We start from the raw sequence: 14,886 nt of genomic DNA on the forward strand, positions 1-14,886 counted from the left end.
TCATTGTGAACCTCCAAACATAAAGTCTGCACTAGAACATTCGTGTTCCACTGTACCTAATAGAGTCCCCTGGGCCTTAGGAAGTTACTATACTTAGAGTGACCTGGTTTTGACATGTCTGTTTCTACCTGGAATACATGCAAACTTTACACATTTCCTGTTTCTTACTCTGTTTAGCAGAAAAATAATTACCGAACAGTAATATCATTATAGTGTAATAAGTTTAATGTTATAATGTATTGTTTTGTGTGTATCAGGCATGGAGCACTACAAACAATTATTATTCTCCCTCACAATATAAATAAATTAAGAACTAGAGAACTTAAATAATTTGTCCAGGATCAAACAACAGTGTCAGGGTGGACATGCAAACCGAGGCTTTTCTGATACCAGAGCCCTGCCTTATTTACTACTAGATGTTTCATAAATTTTGGAGCTGGTAGGTAGACTATAAGGCTGAGAGGAGTAAAAGATAATTAGGTAAGTTCTCAGAAGGTGAAAGCATTGACATTTTTCTCCCAGTTGTGCCATAGACGTGCTGGAAAAGAAGAGAAGAAATCTATCTCAAGGAGAAATATATATAAAGAATCCTTTCATACTTACCCCAGGATCTCAGCACCTAGCATGGGAGACTAAGGAAATACACAGAAATGTCTTTGGGGATTCTTTTCTTGGAATATGAATAAATTCTCACTTCCAAATATATTCATTCTTCTGGAAAATTTCTCCAACCATTGAGTGTTTGAGATAAAGAATGAAGGGAGAAACGGGGACCCTAATCAGATTGGAATGAAGCGAATTCGGACTAGGTTTCACTTAGACTCTCTAAAATTGGGAATTCTTTAAAGGAGTATAATGGTAAGATTACCTCTGTCTTGTATTAATAATGCTACTTATAGATACTCTCAGTGAGTTATTATAGCTTGTGGACAAATTAAAAGGTAGAATTTCAGTTCTACTTATTAGCAAAAAGATACTCTTTGTTGCGTATAATTAAGCAGAAAGTGAAGCCATAGCAAATATAAAATGTCTGGGCCAGAGGTAGAAAGCTGTCATCTTTCCACTTCTGTGAATTCTGCTGTAAATGTGAATGAGAAGTGTTTTGTTTTGTTTCGTTTTGTTTTCACTTAAAATCTTCTTGGTGAGTTTCAGGAAAGTGCTTTGGACTAACTCTTACGCAATGATTTGCTGCTAACAAGTCCCCAGACAACAGATTTTAAACATTTGTTATTCTGATGTGAAAGGACAAACCTTGGTGGTTTGCATTTCCTATTAAATTCTCTTCAAATGTGCATCATAAAAGCAGAAAGAGAAATGCAAGTGTTTTTAGTTATTTAAGTGCTGCATGCCTAGCAGTTTGTCAATAAAATCAAAACTGGAGATACCCCCAGCCTGTTAAGGAGAGAGGTGTCTCTGTGTGTCAGATCGCTACATTCTGGCAGTGGTGGTGGTTCTTTCTCAAACGTGCTTTGAAAATGCTTCTTACTACTGAGCTAAACCACACAGTCAGCAGCCTGAGTTTGGCTTTGGTCTCTCCAGGTTATGATTTTGTGAAGTGTCAGTATTTGCACTGGCTCTTTTGTGCGTGTTGTGAAGGCCTCTGATCAGCAGCCCAGAACCTCCTTCACCAGACTGACCAGAGCAAGCCGGACAATGGTTTCATCTCCCCGAAGGCCAGAAAAGCATGTCGCTTCTCATTGGCTTGACTTCCCACTTTCAAAAGGAGGCCATGTCCTGCCCCTAGCGATGGAGAGAAAGAGTGTGTTTCTCTCCCCTGCTGCTGAGATCTGCATTCAAGCAGATGCTGAAAGATGAAGTTTCATGGTGGAGAAACATCTTGATCTCTGTGATATTTGTGTCAGACTTTTAAGAATGTGATACTCTCTAAGAAATTTACAAACCTAAGTAGAGATTATTTTATATGGCTTAACATTTCTTTAAACCATATGTCAATAATAAGGATATTTGATTTAAAATTTTTCATGTTACTTGATACAGGTGCTGACTGAAAAGGAATGTGTTCTCCTTCATTCTGGTTATAGCAGGGATCCACAAATTATTGTCAACCTAAAAGGAAGAGGCTGAGGCAAAATTAATAAAGTAGAGAGTTTATTTGGGCCAAGGCTGAGGATGCCAACCCAGCAGAATAGATTCAAGTTGCCCTGAATTTACACAGTCCAATTAGCAGCAGTTACGAGTGGGTTTTGTTTAGTTTTTGTTTGTTTGTTTGAGATGGAGTCTCACTCTGTTTCCCAGGCTGGAGTTCAGTGGCACACGATCTCGGCTCACTGCAGCCTCCACCTCTTGGGTTCAAACAGTTCTCCTGCCTCAGCCTCCCGAGTAGCTGAGATTACAGGCACGCACCACCATGCCCAGCTAATTTTTGTATTTTTAGTACAGACAAGGTTTCACCATGTTGATCAGGCTGGTCTCGAACTCCTGACTTTGTGATCTGCCCGCCGTGGCCTCCCAAAGTGCTGAGATTATAGGCATGAGCCACCATGCCTGGCCACAAGTGGATTTTTAAAGGCAAAAGGGGGTAGGCAGGGAGTGGGCTGATACAAAGTTGTTTGTCAGGAATTCTCATTGATTTACATTGAATAACATTGACTAGTGTTGGCTATCCATTGTTAAGCTGTAGGTTGTGGGTTATAGTGTCTTGTGTGGCATTATTAGATTACTTTATTGCGTCTTGTAGCAATAACAAGCAGTTTCAAAAAATGAATACATAGCTCAAAGAGGGGAATAGGATGAGATTGCAGTCTCATTTTAATGCCTCTCTAGGCCTGATAATGAAAAGGACTTCATTCCTCAGATAAAAGTTTTTTTCTTGTTTTTTTTCCTTGCTGTACATGGCCCATGAGCCAAATGTGGCTTGCTGCCTGTTTTTATAAATAAATTTTACTGGTACACAGCCATGCTCATTTGTTTACATGGTGTGGATGACTGTTTTCCTGCTACAAAGACAGAGTTGAATACTAACAACAAAGACGGCATGGGCTGAAAGCCTTAATTATTGCCGGCCCCTAGATTATAGCAGAGCATTAGGGCACTGAACTTCCAGATCTGACCCCATTCCTAGTTCTGGGACTGTGGGCAAGTTACTTAACTCTTTTAAGCTTTAGTTTCCTCATTTATGAAATGGAGGATAATGAGGATTAAATGTTTTAATTAGATAGTATATTTAAAACCAGTACTGTCCTTGCCCCCATGCACTGCAAATATTGTGGACAGGCCCATACAAAGCACTTAGCGCAGTGCCCGCCACACGGGAAGTGCTCCCTAGACACACAAACACATAATGCAGCTAAATATTTGTGGTGTTAGCTTCCTTATTCTTGTCTTCTGCCACTTTGTGGCCATTGCTCTGGAGCTGTTGGAATCCCAGTGTTCTCCTTCCCCTTTGTTCTGCCAGGTGGCAGCTCTGTTCCTACAAGGAGGCAGAAAATGACTATTGAGATGTCATGAATGCAGTAGTTGGGAAGAAAGTAGGTGACGTTGTGTGATAAGGTGTTAGGAACACAGGAATCAGCTGGTCAAGTCAAATCCTCTACAGCAGGACTGCACATGGAGTGTGGGCTCTGGAATCTGAAATTCCTGGGTTTATATCTTTGCTCTATTATTTACTAGATGGGTGACCTGGAAACCAAAAAGTATCTGAGCCATGTGTGAATGAATTTGGAGATGTATTTTGCCAAGATTAAGGACATGCCTGGAAGAAAGGAACACAGAATCACAGAAACAATCTGCAGTCTGTGCCTTTCTCTGAAGATGATTTTGAGGTCTTTAGTATTTAAAGGGGAAAAGCAGGCTGGAGGGGAAAGTGGGAATGTATGGTCACATGACTGAATCCCCATGTTGCCAGAGAAAAGGAGCAGATAGGGGAATGGTCAGTTATGTATTCTTCTCACCCCCAGTAAATCAGCACTTTACATAAGATAAGGTGAACCTAGAGTAGCTATCTGTGGAGATAGTTAAGCTTTCATCTGTAGCTAACTGCTTAGTAAAAAAAGGAAAGGTACTTTCTTGCATGAGTCAGCTTTCAACTTAATATTTTTTTCCCTTTGGCATAGTCAGTTGGGGTCCCAAGACCTAACACTATCACAAGACTTAATTCAGCAAGCCAGTTAACCTTTTTCTTTAGTGTTTTCATGGGTTAAACATTAACAAAGGTGATCCATAGGGTTGTAAGGATGTATCAGTGTGGCACGTTCCCTGTGCATTTCAGGTCTTCCTCAAATGTCAGTGAGGCCTTCTGTTACCACCCACATTAAAATCTCAACCAATGTACGTGCCCTATGTGTTTTTTACTTATTCACTAACTGTTATTCCCCACCCATGTGAATTCCACAAGGATAAGGATTATTGTCTCTTTTGTTCACTGATATGTTCTTGATATCTGCAATAGTGTTAAGTACATAGTTAAATATCTGATGAATGAAAGAACGGAGCCCAGAGGGCTTCATAAGATGCCCCGCTCAGTTTGTGTTGGGAGCAGCTGCGGCTACAGGAACAGGGGGCAAAGCAGGCTTATGAACTTGAGCAGCCATTGTGGTCAGGCACAGCAAATGACACCAGCAAGGTCAGTTGTACCATATAAGTGAGACTTATAGAAAAGCTCCATACCTTTAAGGTTGAACAAGGGAGTTGTGGAAGTGAGAAGAGGTTTTTGCTTTGGGTTTTTGTTTTTACATTAGAGACTCTGTTCTGACAAGTGCAAGGCTCTTGCAAGATATCTGTGGCAGTCAAATCCAGTGCTTGTGGTGGGGGTTTGGGGAACATGGGTCTCCTTAAGCTCAAATCATCCTCCTCACTGGGGAGTAGGACAGTCACTCTCTTTGGCCGAACAGTGAACCCTAAACTTATGGAGCTGGACTAACCGACTTACGGGACTTGAAGGAAGAAATTAAAGCTCCAACTTGATTCCCAGGGTCTCCCAAGTCAGAAACCTCAAATGCTTCTCTGTTGTTTTTCTGCTCTTGATACAGAGAACAGAAGGTGGAGAAAAAAGTTTTCTTAAGGAGGTGTGTTTAGGAATGAGAATATTTAGTTGTTTCTATTAACTAGAGCAACCTGATTCACTAGACTGCCGTTCTCTGATTGTGGAGCCAGTGTTTTATTATAAATAGTATGTTTAGTGCCTAGAATATTGCCAGCCACATAAGAGAAAGAATGAATAAAAAAGAGAACAAGTATATGGGCTATATTTACTTGGGGCTGTATTAATACTTCTGTTAGTAATGGTTTCTAATATAGGATGCCTTTACACAAGCTTACTTCTTTCTGAAGATATTCTGTAATAATTTGTAGTTATCATTTTTGGGAAGAATCACACCTGTAATCCCAGTACTTTGGGAGGCCAAGGCAGGTGGATCACTTTAGTCCAAGAGTTCGAGACCAGCCTGGGCAGCATAGCGAAACCCCATCTCTACAGAAAAATACAAAAATTAGTTGGGTGTAGTGGTGAGCACCTATATTCCCAACTACTGGGGAGGCTGAGGAGGGAGGATCACTTGAGCCCAGGAGGTTGAGGCTTCAGTGAGCCATGATCGCACCACTGCACTCCAACCTGGAAGACAAAGTGAGACCCTGTCTGAAAAAAAAAAAAAAAAAGTCAGATTTCAGCTAAAATACACACAACAATAATGGGTACAAACTGCAAGTTTATATTCTTCTGTGTCCAAGTGGCAGGCAGGAAGTGTCTCTATGGGCACATAGATGATGTGAGGGACCACGTGGCACCAAGCCAAAGGCTTTTAGAGATGTAATGCTGATGTGCAAAGTGCTACTCAGATAACACATAAGCCCTGTACCTACCGGTAAAGCTAGGCATATCAATACAGCTTGTCTGTGATGAGCTCCCAGTTGTGAGGCTCAGGAGTCAGCCTGTGGGTAGATTTTCCAAAGTTTAAGGGCTTCAGCTGGCCCTGGAAACAGAGAACAGTCCTCCTTGGTGACCAGCATCCCTTCCAGGACCTGATGCAGAGCTTTCAGACACTGTCCCTACAAAGCTGTGATGTGACCTGTGGCTGCATAGACTCCAAATTTGGGCACATAGTGCCAATAGGGTTATACAATGACAGTGACACGAGGGAGCTTGGGTCAGAGGATCCGTTCAGGACCCAAGAGCTTATATGTGGGACTTCTCATGATGCCTCAGCTGCTGAAATCCAGGGCACTTTGAGCCTGTAAGATGACTCTATCATTCTCTACACTGAAGAAATAGCAAGAAATATTTCGACAAGACATAGCAAACATGCTAGTGCAGAGCTTTAGAGAACTAACATGTTAATGTTGTCTAAGGCAGGGGAGTTTCTGTTTGTTTCTCTAGCACAGGACAAGCTTCATATGAAGGTTAGTTTTCTAGGAGATAATTCGGCGGGGGAGCCATTGCACCCCCAAAGTAATCCTGTTCCTTCCACTCTGTTTTCCAGCATGGGCTACTGCATCCTTTTTGTGCATGGACTGAGCAAGCTCTGTACTTGGCTGAATCGATGTGGGGCCACCACCCTGACTGTGTCCACTGTGTTGCTGCTGCTGCTTTTCTCTTGGAAAACTGTGAAACAGAATGAAATTTGGCTCTCAAGAGAGTCCCTATTCAGGTATGACTAGACAGATAAAAGTAAATATCTTCCTGCTTATTTCTTTGCTTACAAATTGTTTCCAAACAAATGAGGTAACATAGGCCTGGCAGTATTGACTAAGGAAAATTATCTTTCGTAAAAGTTTTAAATGGAAGATGTAATTTTATCTGGGGTTTTAACTTTAGAATTTTAAAATGATATATAAAACTTAACATGAGCTCATTCTAAGTGAATTTATGAAAATAAGGCTCCTGGGAAAGTTTTTGAGTCTGTGAATTCAGATGGAAACAGTTTTAATGATGAGCGGGGCTGTAAAATCAGCTATAAACAAAATGAAACCGATAAGCCTAATTTCATTGTTCAGTCAAGTGCATGCGAAAGGTGAGCACACAGCCAGAGGGAAGAGAAATGCAGTATCCTTCTTTAGAATATTCCAGCATGCTATGTTGTGATCTGTGACCTAGTTGCTTTATTTTGAACCTTAATTTTGAACATTCTTTGAGACTGCCACTCATGATGCTGTGTTTCTGGGGCTTTGTCAGCCTCACTAAATGTCACAGCCCTGGTGACCTTCACCTGGCTCTCTTGGCACTGCCACACCTGACACCCAAACAGTATTTGCCCAGTCTCCCAAGAATCCTCAGTCTGGGCCTCTTCCAAGCTTCTGTCCTCACTTATGGCCTGATTGGTCAATTTAGTCAGCATGATTTTTACTTGGTTTCCTGATTAGCTGGTACCCAGCACTTATTCACTGGGGGCAAACAATTGAAGCAGAGCTGATATCACTTAAGAAAAGGGGAAACTGTTGGAAGAGGCTAGGAAAGCATACAGAATTGAAGGGAAGTGAAGAACCCGGCACGCCCAAGACAGGAAACAGGCATCTGGACAATCCCTCTTGAGCACCCTCTCAGAAACAAACAGGTAAACTTAACACCAGTTTTTTGGAAATATGCAACAAAGTCCGAAGAAAAGAAAGCTTTTTGGCTGAACTTAAGATTAGTCACATGCCTGCCCCTTGTCCCTAGCAGGGCACTGAGATGACTGACTGATCAAGAAGCCTCCTCTTGAGTTCCATGGAGGGAGTTAGGGCAGGCAGAACCCCTTGGGATTCCACCCAGACTTCTCAAAGTGAGGCAACAGGGAAGTTCCCAGCAGGAAATCCAAGCACTGTAAGAAGGGGGAATAATCTCCGGGCTGCCAAAAATAAATGAATGAGTGAATGAACAAATAAGACAGAAGTTCATTGCACTCTTCTACTATTTTTAAATAATGTATTTGATTTTGCTATAATATTTGGCAATATATATTTAAAATATATATATTTTTAAAAATATAAAACAAAATGTCAGTCTGGCATGTGTGTCCTATTATTTTATTTATGTATTATTACATATCATTGTCATGATCATTGTTATGATCATTTCAGTGGGTATGGTAGGGAACTCAATGTAGAGTTTTTTGTGTGAATTTTTTTTAATGCATCTTTTTTTTCCCACACAGATCTGCAAAATCACTCTTAGGTATCAGATTCTGTTAAGTCCCTGTCATACCCCTTTCTATTAAACACGATTCTCACAGACCACAACAGACTCATTCCTCCCTTCTGCCTCATGCTAACTGAGGTCATTCTGTAAACACAGGGGTATTTAAGTTCAGTAATATAACTTCCTCTGAGTTCTGCTGGCATAATTTTTTCTTCTTTCTCTTTCAATAGTCAGAGCTTTTATGAGAAACTTCAAAACAATTCTGCCCTGTGTTAAACCTTCTGCCTGAATAAAGGTACTAACAGTGGTTGTATTTTCTAATGATGTTGACTGCTTAATCAGAGCAACTTTGGGAATGGATGTTGGCAGACTTAGTACTCAAACCCTTTACAGCTGATGCCAACGATGTAAAAAAAAAGAAAAGAAAAAAATAGCTAACTGACCTTGCATCCAGAAACTTCTATTGTTTTAGATGGAAGTATGTAGTAAATATCTTCACATCAATTGATTTCTAAAACACAGCCATTCCACGTTTGTCCTTAAAGAGATTTTGTAACTGAAGAGACCTTTGGTGGTCAAATGAAATTTTGTGTAATGTGCAGATCAAAGCTATTGATATTTTTTAGAAATCTTTGCCTATTTTCATTTATCTATGTCCTGAGAAAACTTTTAAGAATCTGAGACTTTAAAAGACTATTAAGACTGCTCTTTCTCCTTCAAGGCCAGAACAGATGTTTTTATGAACTCATCTGTGCTGAGTAATGTTCAGATCAGTCAAACAAACATTTACTGAGAATCTATGAGGCACGTTAAGGTTAGTGGTTGAGTGCGGGGTCTGGAGTTAAACTTTCTGGCTCTGCTCCAAGTTCTGCCATTGAATAGCTGTGTGATCTTAGGCAAGTTACTTAACCACTCGGTGCCTTAGTGTCTTCATTTTACAATGTAAAATACTAATGTTTATCTCCTGAGTATAGTGTAAGAATAAAATAGTATGTGAAAGATGCACAGGACAGTTTCTGGCATGTGGGAAATGCTGTGTAAGGTTTTCAGATTGTTACTGTGTGGTGTGTTCTAGGATGAGAGAGAGAGAGAATGTGCATAGAGGAGCTGGAAATCTGCATGGGAGGCAACACATGAACATATTTCATTATAATGTACTGTTAAACCCAGAACACTATATAAGTACAGGCAGGTGGGTAGGTCACTAAGACCAATTCAGGCCATCAAGGATCATGCTCTTGTAGGTCTGAGCTGAGTATTAAAAGAGGAGAAAACCCTAAATTAGCCATAATGGCCCAAAACATAAGCCGGCTGAGTTGAGTAAGAAAAATTTACAATAATTCCAGGGATGGTGATGCCCTTGGCAGAGACTCCATCTTCCCCTCTGTTCCAGACAATAAACCCATAGACGGTTCCTAAAACATATGGCCTCACTGAGGCCTCTCTAATTGTGTGGGACGGTTTTGCCTGGCCTTTCCATGAGCAATCTTACAGAATATCTTAAAATAGAACTTTGTGTTGAGAAAATACAAATTTTGGTCAAGCTCCAGCCTTTCCAGCTGAGGCCTCCTTTTACACAAAAGATCCCACTGTGTGATATATTTTTAGAAGATACAGATGCCGGATTCCTGCACAATTTTATTTTATTTTATTTATTCATTTATTTATTTTTGAGACAAAGTCTCATTCTGTCACCCAGGCTGGAGTATAGTGGCGTGATCATGGCTCACCGCAGCCTTGACCTCCCAGACTCAAGTGATCTTCTCACCTCAGCCTACCGAGGAGATGGGACTATCGGTGTGTGCCACCACATGTGGTTAATATTTTTTTATGTTTTGTAGAGAACAGTTATCACTGTATTGCCCAGGCTGGTCTCTACTCCTTGGCCTCCCTAAGTGCTGGGATTACAGACGTGGGCCAATGTGCCTGGCCAAAACGTTTTCTATCAGCAAGAACCTTACACACAAAAAGCACAAGAACCCAGCACTTGTGTCTCATCAGAGGTGTGGACATGGTAAATTGTGTAAGCTGAAATAGCCTTTACAGAAGCCAAGATTTGAACCCAAATCTGGTATAAAAATCAAAAGATGCATAAACTTTGCCATGCCTATATTTTACATTGTGTTTTAACCTAAGCTAGCTCAAGTATAAGCAGAGAGAAAAAGATTTATGATCATAGCTGCAAGGCATATTTTCTTTAATTCTTGCAGTAAGAAGCTGTTCTATGTGCTGAACCGGTAAGTGGATCACCGCATAGCTCTGGTTGGGCCTAGTGACAGCCCAGAACCCTACATTTGTTTGGAGTAAATCAATATAATAACATAATTTGATTAGATTAAGCCCTCTTCCCTCTCCTAATCTTCAAAATACCTGGAAAGGGACAAACGTATTTCCTTTTGCATCCAGCTCAGGGTCTCTCTAAATCCCATTCCTGAACTGTTTAAGTGACCCACAGACCAGCAATTAACATTTATGGCCTAGATCATCTTCCTATTCTGTAGGAAAAACAGTAGTTCTCTTTCCCCTTCTCTGAACTGCTGAGGCAGAGAATTTAGAATACCTCCCAGGGAAAAGAATATAAACCAGGTACTGACAGATTCTTTTATAAAGGTCAGATAGCAAATATTTTAAGCTTTGTGGGTCATACAGTCTCTTTTGCAACTATTTAGCTCTGTTGTTGTCTTGGGGAAAAGACTAAAGACAAAATGTAAACACATGGACACACTCGTGGCCCACAGGCTGTGGTTTTGCTTGCCAATCATATAAACATTGTGATAGTGACATTCTAATGTTACTTCAGTCTTATGGTACTGATTTGGTTAAGCATCAGCTGTAGATCAACTTCACGATTGATTCTGACCATTTACTGGCCTTGGCTGAAATATCTGCTTAATGATTTATTGGGTCTGTAACCTTACAAAAAGGTCTTCATCTCTCTGAGCTTCAATTTCCTCATCTGTAATAATGGGAGGCAGAGTAATACTACCTATTTGACAAGTTACAGCAAGGACTAAAGGAAATGATCTGTGGAAACTGGTGCTTAGCCCAGCACCTGATTTAAAGTAAGCATTCCATAAGTACTGTCCATCCTGTGTGTGGTGTTATAAAATCTCAGGTCAAGGCAGGGGTCAGAATTGAGGAGAGTCACAAATTCTTCTTCCTTTCCTTTTTCCTAACCTCTGACTGAATACTACGAATATTTTTTTCATGTTTGTTTTGTAATTAGGAATTTGGGGATGGTCCTCCTGACCTATTGTCCAATGATGCCAACAAAACAAATTGATGTTCTAAAACCTTGGAGATACACCTGATTAAAGTAGCTTTTTTGTTATTTATCAAGTTTTCCACAGTGAAAGGTGTGAGGGAGATATGTGAAATGCATGAATTTAAAATCCTGAGTTGAAAGGGAGATGTTTATTTATAATCAGTCTTGTAATTATTAACGGGGTTTTGGGTTCAGTCATATAATTTATGAATATTATATTTCTCTGTGGAATAAATATGGGTATAGCTGGATGTTTCCGTGATAATAACTGGAAGTATGAAATTGAAGCATCAAAAAAGCAAACAGGGAGACTATTCCTGGAGGGAAGAGTGACCTGGCCAGTTAAGTTCCAGGGAAAGTGTTGCCTTTGGCTTGTTGTTTATTTTCCTTTTTTTCACAAACTGTTCATTTTGAAATGAGAGCCTAGAAAAACATAGCAGAAAAATATCACAGAGAGAACATAAAGGTCAAAACCAACAATGGGAAAAAGCAGTGTGTTCTTAGGATTTTAGTGACTCCACCCACTTCTGCTTGCCTGTTAGGAACATTATTACTTCCTCTTGCCATTATGAAACAATGCCCTGATCTCAGCAAGGACCATGTTTCCACAGGCCCAATTGTCTATTCCTCGGGTGGGGCGTAAGTTAGAATTACTGTGCTAATCACACAGAGAAAAGGATCAATTTCAGTAAATATGTCAGTTGTATTCATTGCTATAATCACAGTTGCCTTCCAAACTTACCGCTACCATGTGCTATTTAGTTCTAGATAGAAAAAGTCGGGAATTTTCCTTAATAGGAATTTGATTATTAATGCCATTACTAATACGCTTACTTGGCTAAATGTAATGCCAATATGACTAAATTTATGTTGGATACTATCATTCAAAAAATTATATTAAAATCCTAGCTACCTGTCATACATTTTAGTTACTTTTTAACATTCAAATAAGGAGATTTTATAAACCATAAAGATATCATAAATGAAAGATAGTGTCAGTATTTTAGCACCCACCTCCGAAAAGAAGTATCCACAATCTATATAAGAAATGCCTTTGGTTGTCATAGAAATGCAATACTGTCACTTATGACTGGACCACTCATCCTGTCTAAGGCTTGGCTCTCTCTTGTGTAAAATGAGAGGAAGACAAAGAAAATGAAATGGTCACCAGGGATCCTTTGGGTCCTCCTATTCTGTGTAGTGCGAGGATTGTGATTCCGTGTACCATAGGAGTGACAAGTTCTCATTAGGCCATAAGGAGGATGTTTCCTTCTTGGCTACTGGATGCCTCTTAAAAGCAGAGGAAGGGACCTCATTCTAATACATGAGAAGCATGAGTATTGTCCTTTCTCTGCAGCAGGTTTTGTTCAGAGAACAGGGCAAATGTAGTTCTTGCCTCATTTTAGACCCAAAGGAAGCCAGTTCAGAGATATGGAACCCCATCAGCAAGGTTTAAGTGAGTGAACACAGAGGAGCTCTTTGTAAAGGATAAAGCACAAGATAGATGCTAATCTCTGTTTTCAGCAAAACCTGGAGTTGGTTCCCCTGACAGTTTAATACACTGTCCTTCACTAGATATGCTAAAACAAACAAACAAACAAACAAACAAAAACCTTTAGCAACTGTACATTTAAAAATATACAACCTTCAGGCTATCTTATCAACCTCAGCTGGTACCAACATTGGGCATTGATGGTACTCCTTAGATACTCTCCATGCAGCCAGAATTTCATCAACACCATCTATGATATTATTTATCCTTCTTTTTAGACAGGGAATAAAATAGAGGAAAAGTAAAAGGAAGCAACCCTCTTTATTCCATGTTCTTTCTTTTTCCTTTTTTTAATTGTATAAAATTATGGTGTACAACATGTTTTGATATGCATATCCAGTGAAATGATTACTGCAGGTAAGCAATTTAACATGTCCATTATCTCCTATAGTTACCTGTTTTTTTCTTTTTTGTATTAATAGTAAGACCACCTAAAATCTACTCTCTTTGCAGATTTAAAATATACAATACCCTATTCTTAGCTATAGCCTTCTTTTTGTACATGAGATCTCTAGACTTAGTCATCTACATAACTGCAAATTTGTACCCTTGGACCTGTATCTCCTCATTTCCTCTCCTCACCACACCTACTAACCATTATTCTGTTCTCATTTTCTATGTGTTCAATTTCACTTATTAAGATTTCACATATAAGTAAGATCATGCAGTATTTTTCTTTCTGCATCTGGCTTTACTTAGCATAGTGTTCCTCAGGTGCACTCATATTGTTGCAAATGGCAGTATCTCTTTTTTAAGGCTGAATAATATTTCATTGTATGTATATACCATTCTGTATCCATTCGTCTGTCCATAGACACTCAAGTTGTTTCCATATCTTGGCTCTTGTGAATAAGGGGAGAGCTCCTTGACATTGGCCTTGGCTATGTTTTTTTGATGGAACACTAAGAACTCAGGAAGCTAAAGCACAAATACACAAATGGGAATGCATCAAACTAATAAACTTCCACACAGCAAAGGAAACAAGCAAAAAAGTGAAAAGACAACCTGTGGATTGGGATGAAATATGTGCAAACTGTATATCCAATAAGGGGTTAATATCCAAAATATGTAAGCAATCCATACAGCTAAATTGCAAAACAAACCCCACAACTAATCTGATTAAACTGGGCAAAGGACCTGAATGACATCTTTGAAAAGAAGACAAGCAAATGGTCAACAGGTATACAAAAAGGTTCTCAGCATCACTAATCATCAGGAAACGCAGAACAAAATCACAATGACATATTACCCCACACCTGTTATGATGGCTATTATCAAAAACACAAGAGATAACAAGTATTGGGATGGATGTTGAAAGAAGATAACCTTGGTACATTGTTGGTGGGAATGGAAATTGGTACAGCCATTTGTAAAACAATAGGGAGGGTCCTCAAGAAATTAAAAATAGAATTCTAAAGTGAGGGGGGCAGAGCAAGATGGCCAAATAGGAACAGCTCCAGTCTCCAGCTCCCAGCGCGAGCAACACAGAAGACAGGTGATTTCTGCATTTTCAACTGAGGTACTGGGTTTATCTCACTAGGGAGTGCCGGACAATTGGTGCTGGTCAGCTGTTGCAGCCCGACCAGCCAGAGCTGAAGCAGGGCGAGGCATCCCCTCACCTGGGAAGTGCAAGGGGGAAGGGAATCCCTTTTCCTAGCCAGGGGAACTGAGACACACAACATCTGGAAAATCGGGTAACTCCCACCCCAATACTGTACTTTAAGCAAACGGGCACATCAGGAGATTATATCCCACACTTGGCTGGGAGGGTCCCACGCCCACGGAGCCTTCCTCATTGCTAGCACAGCAGTCTGGGATCTAACTGCAAGGCAGCAGTGAGGCTGGGGGAGGGGCGCCCACCATTGCTGAGGCTTAAGTAGGTAAACAAAGCCCTGGGAAGATTGAACTGGGTGGAGCTCACAGCAGCTCAAGGAGGCCTGCCAGTCTCTGTAGACTCCACCTCTGGGGACAGGGCACAGCTAAACAACAACAACAACAACA

At 40.3% G+C, this 14,886-nt stretch overlaps 1 protein-coding gene across 3 annotated transcripts in view; it reads left to right on the top strand.

Annotated features, from left to right (window-relative positions):
• The window catches only part of TMTC1 (transmembrane and tetratricopeptide repeat containing 1), a 301,112-nt gene that overhangs the window by 195,600 nt on the left and 90,626 nt on the right, over positions 1–14,886 (top strand). For all 3 annotated transcript variants that reach the window (XM_011934100.1, XM_011934099.1, XM_011934097.1), the window contains one exon: positions 6,435–6,602. In XM_011934100.1, coding sequence (XP_011789490.1) covers positions 6,435–6,602 — 168 coding nt within the window. The remainder of the gene's footprint in view (positions 1–6,434; positions 6,603–14,886) is intronic.

The sequence above is a fragment of the Colobus angolensis genome, unplaced genomic scaffold (assembly GCF_000951035.1).
Source record: "Colobus angolensis palliatus isolate OR3802 unplaced genomic scaffold, Cang.pa_1.0 Scaffold131, whole genome shotgun sequence".
In the NCBI taxonomy this organism is placed as follows: Eukaryota; Metazoa; Chordata; class Mammalia; order Primates; family Cercopithecidae; genus Colobus; species Colobus angolensis.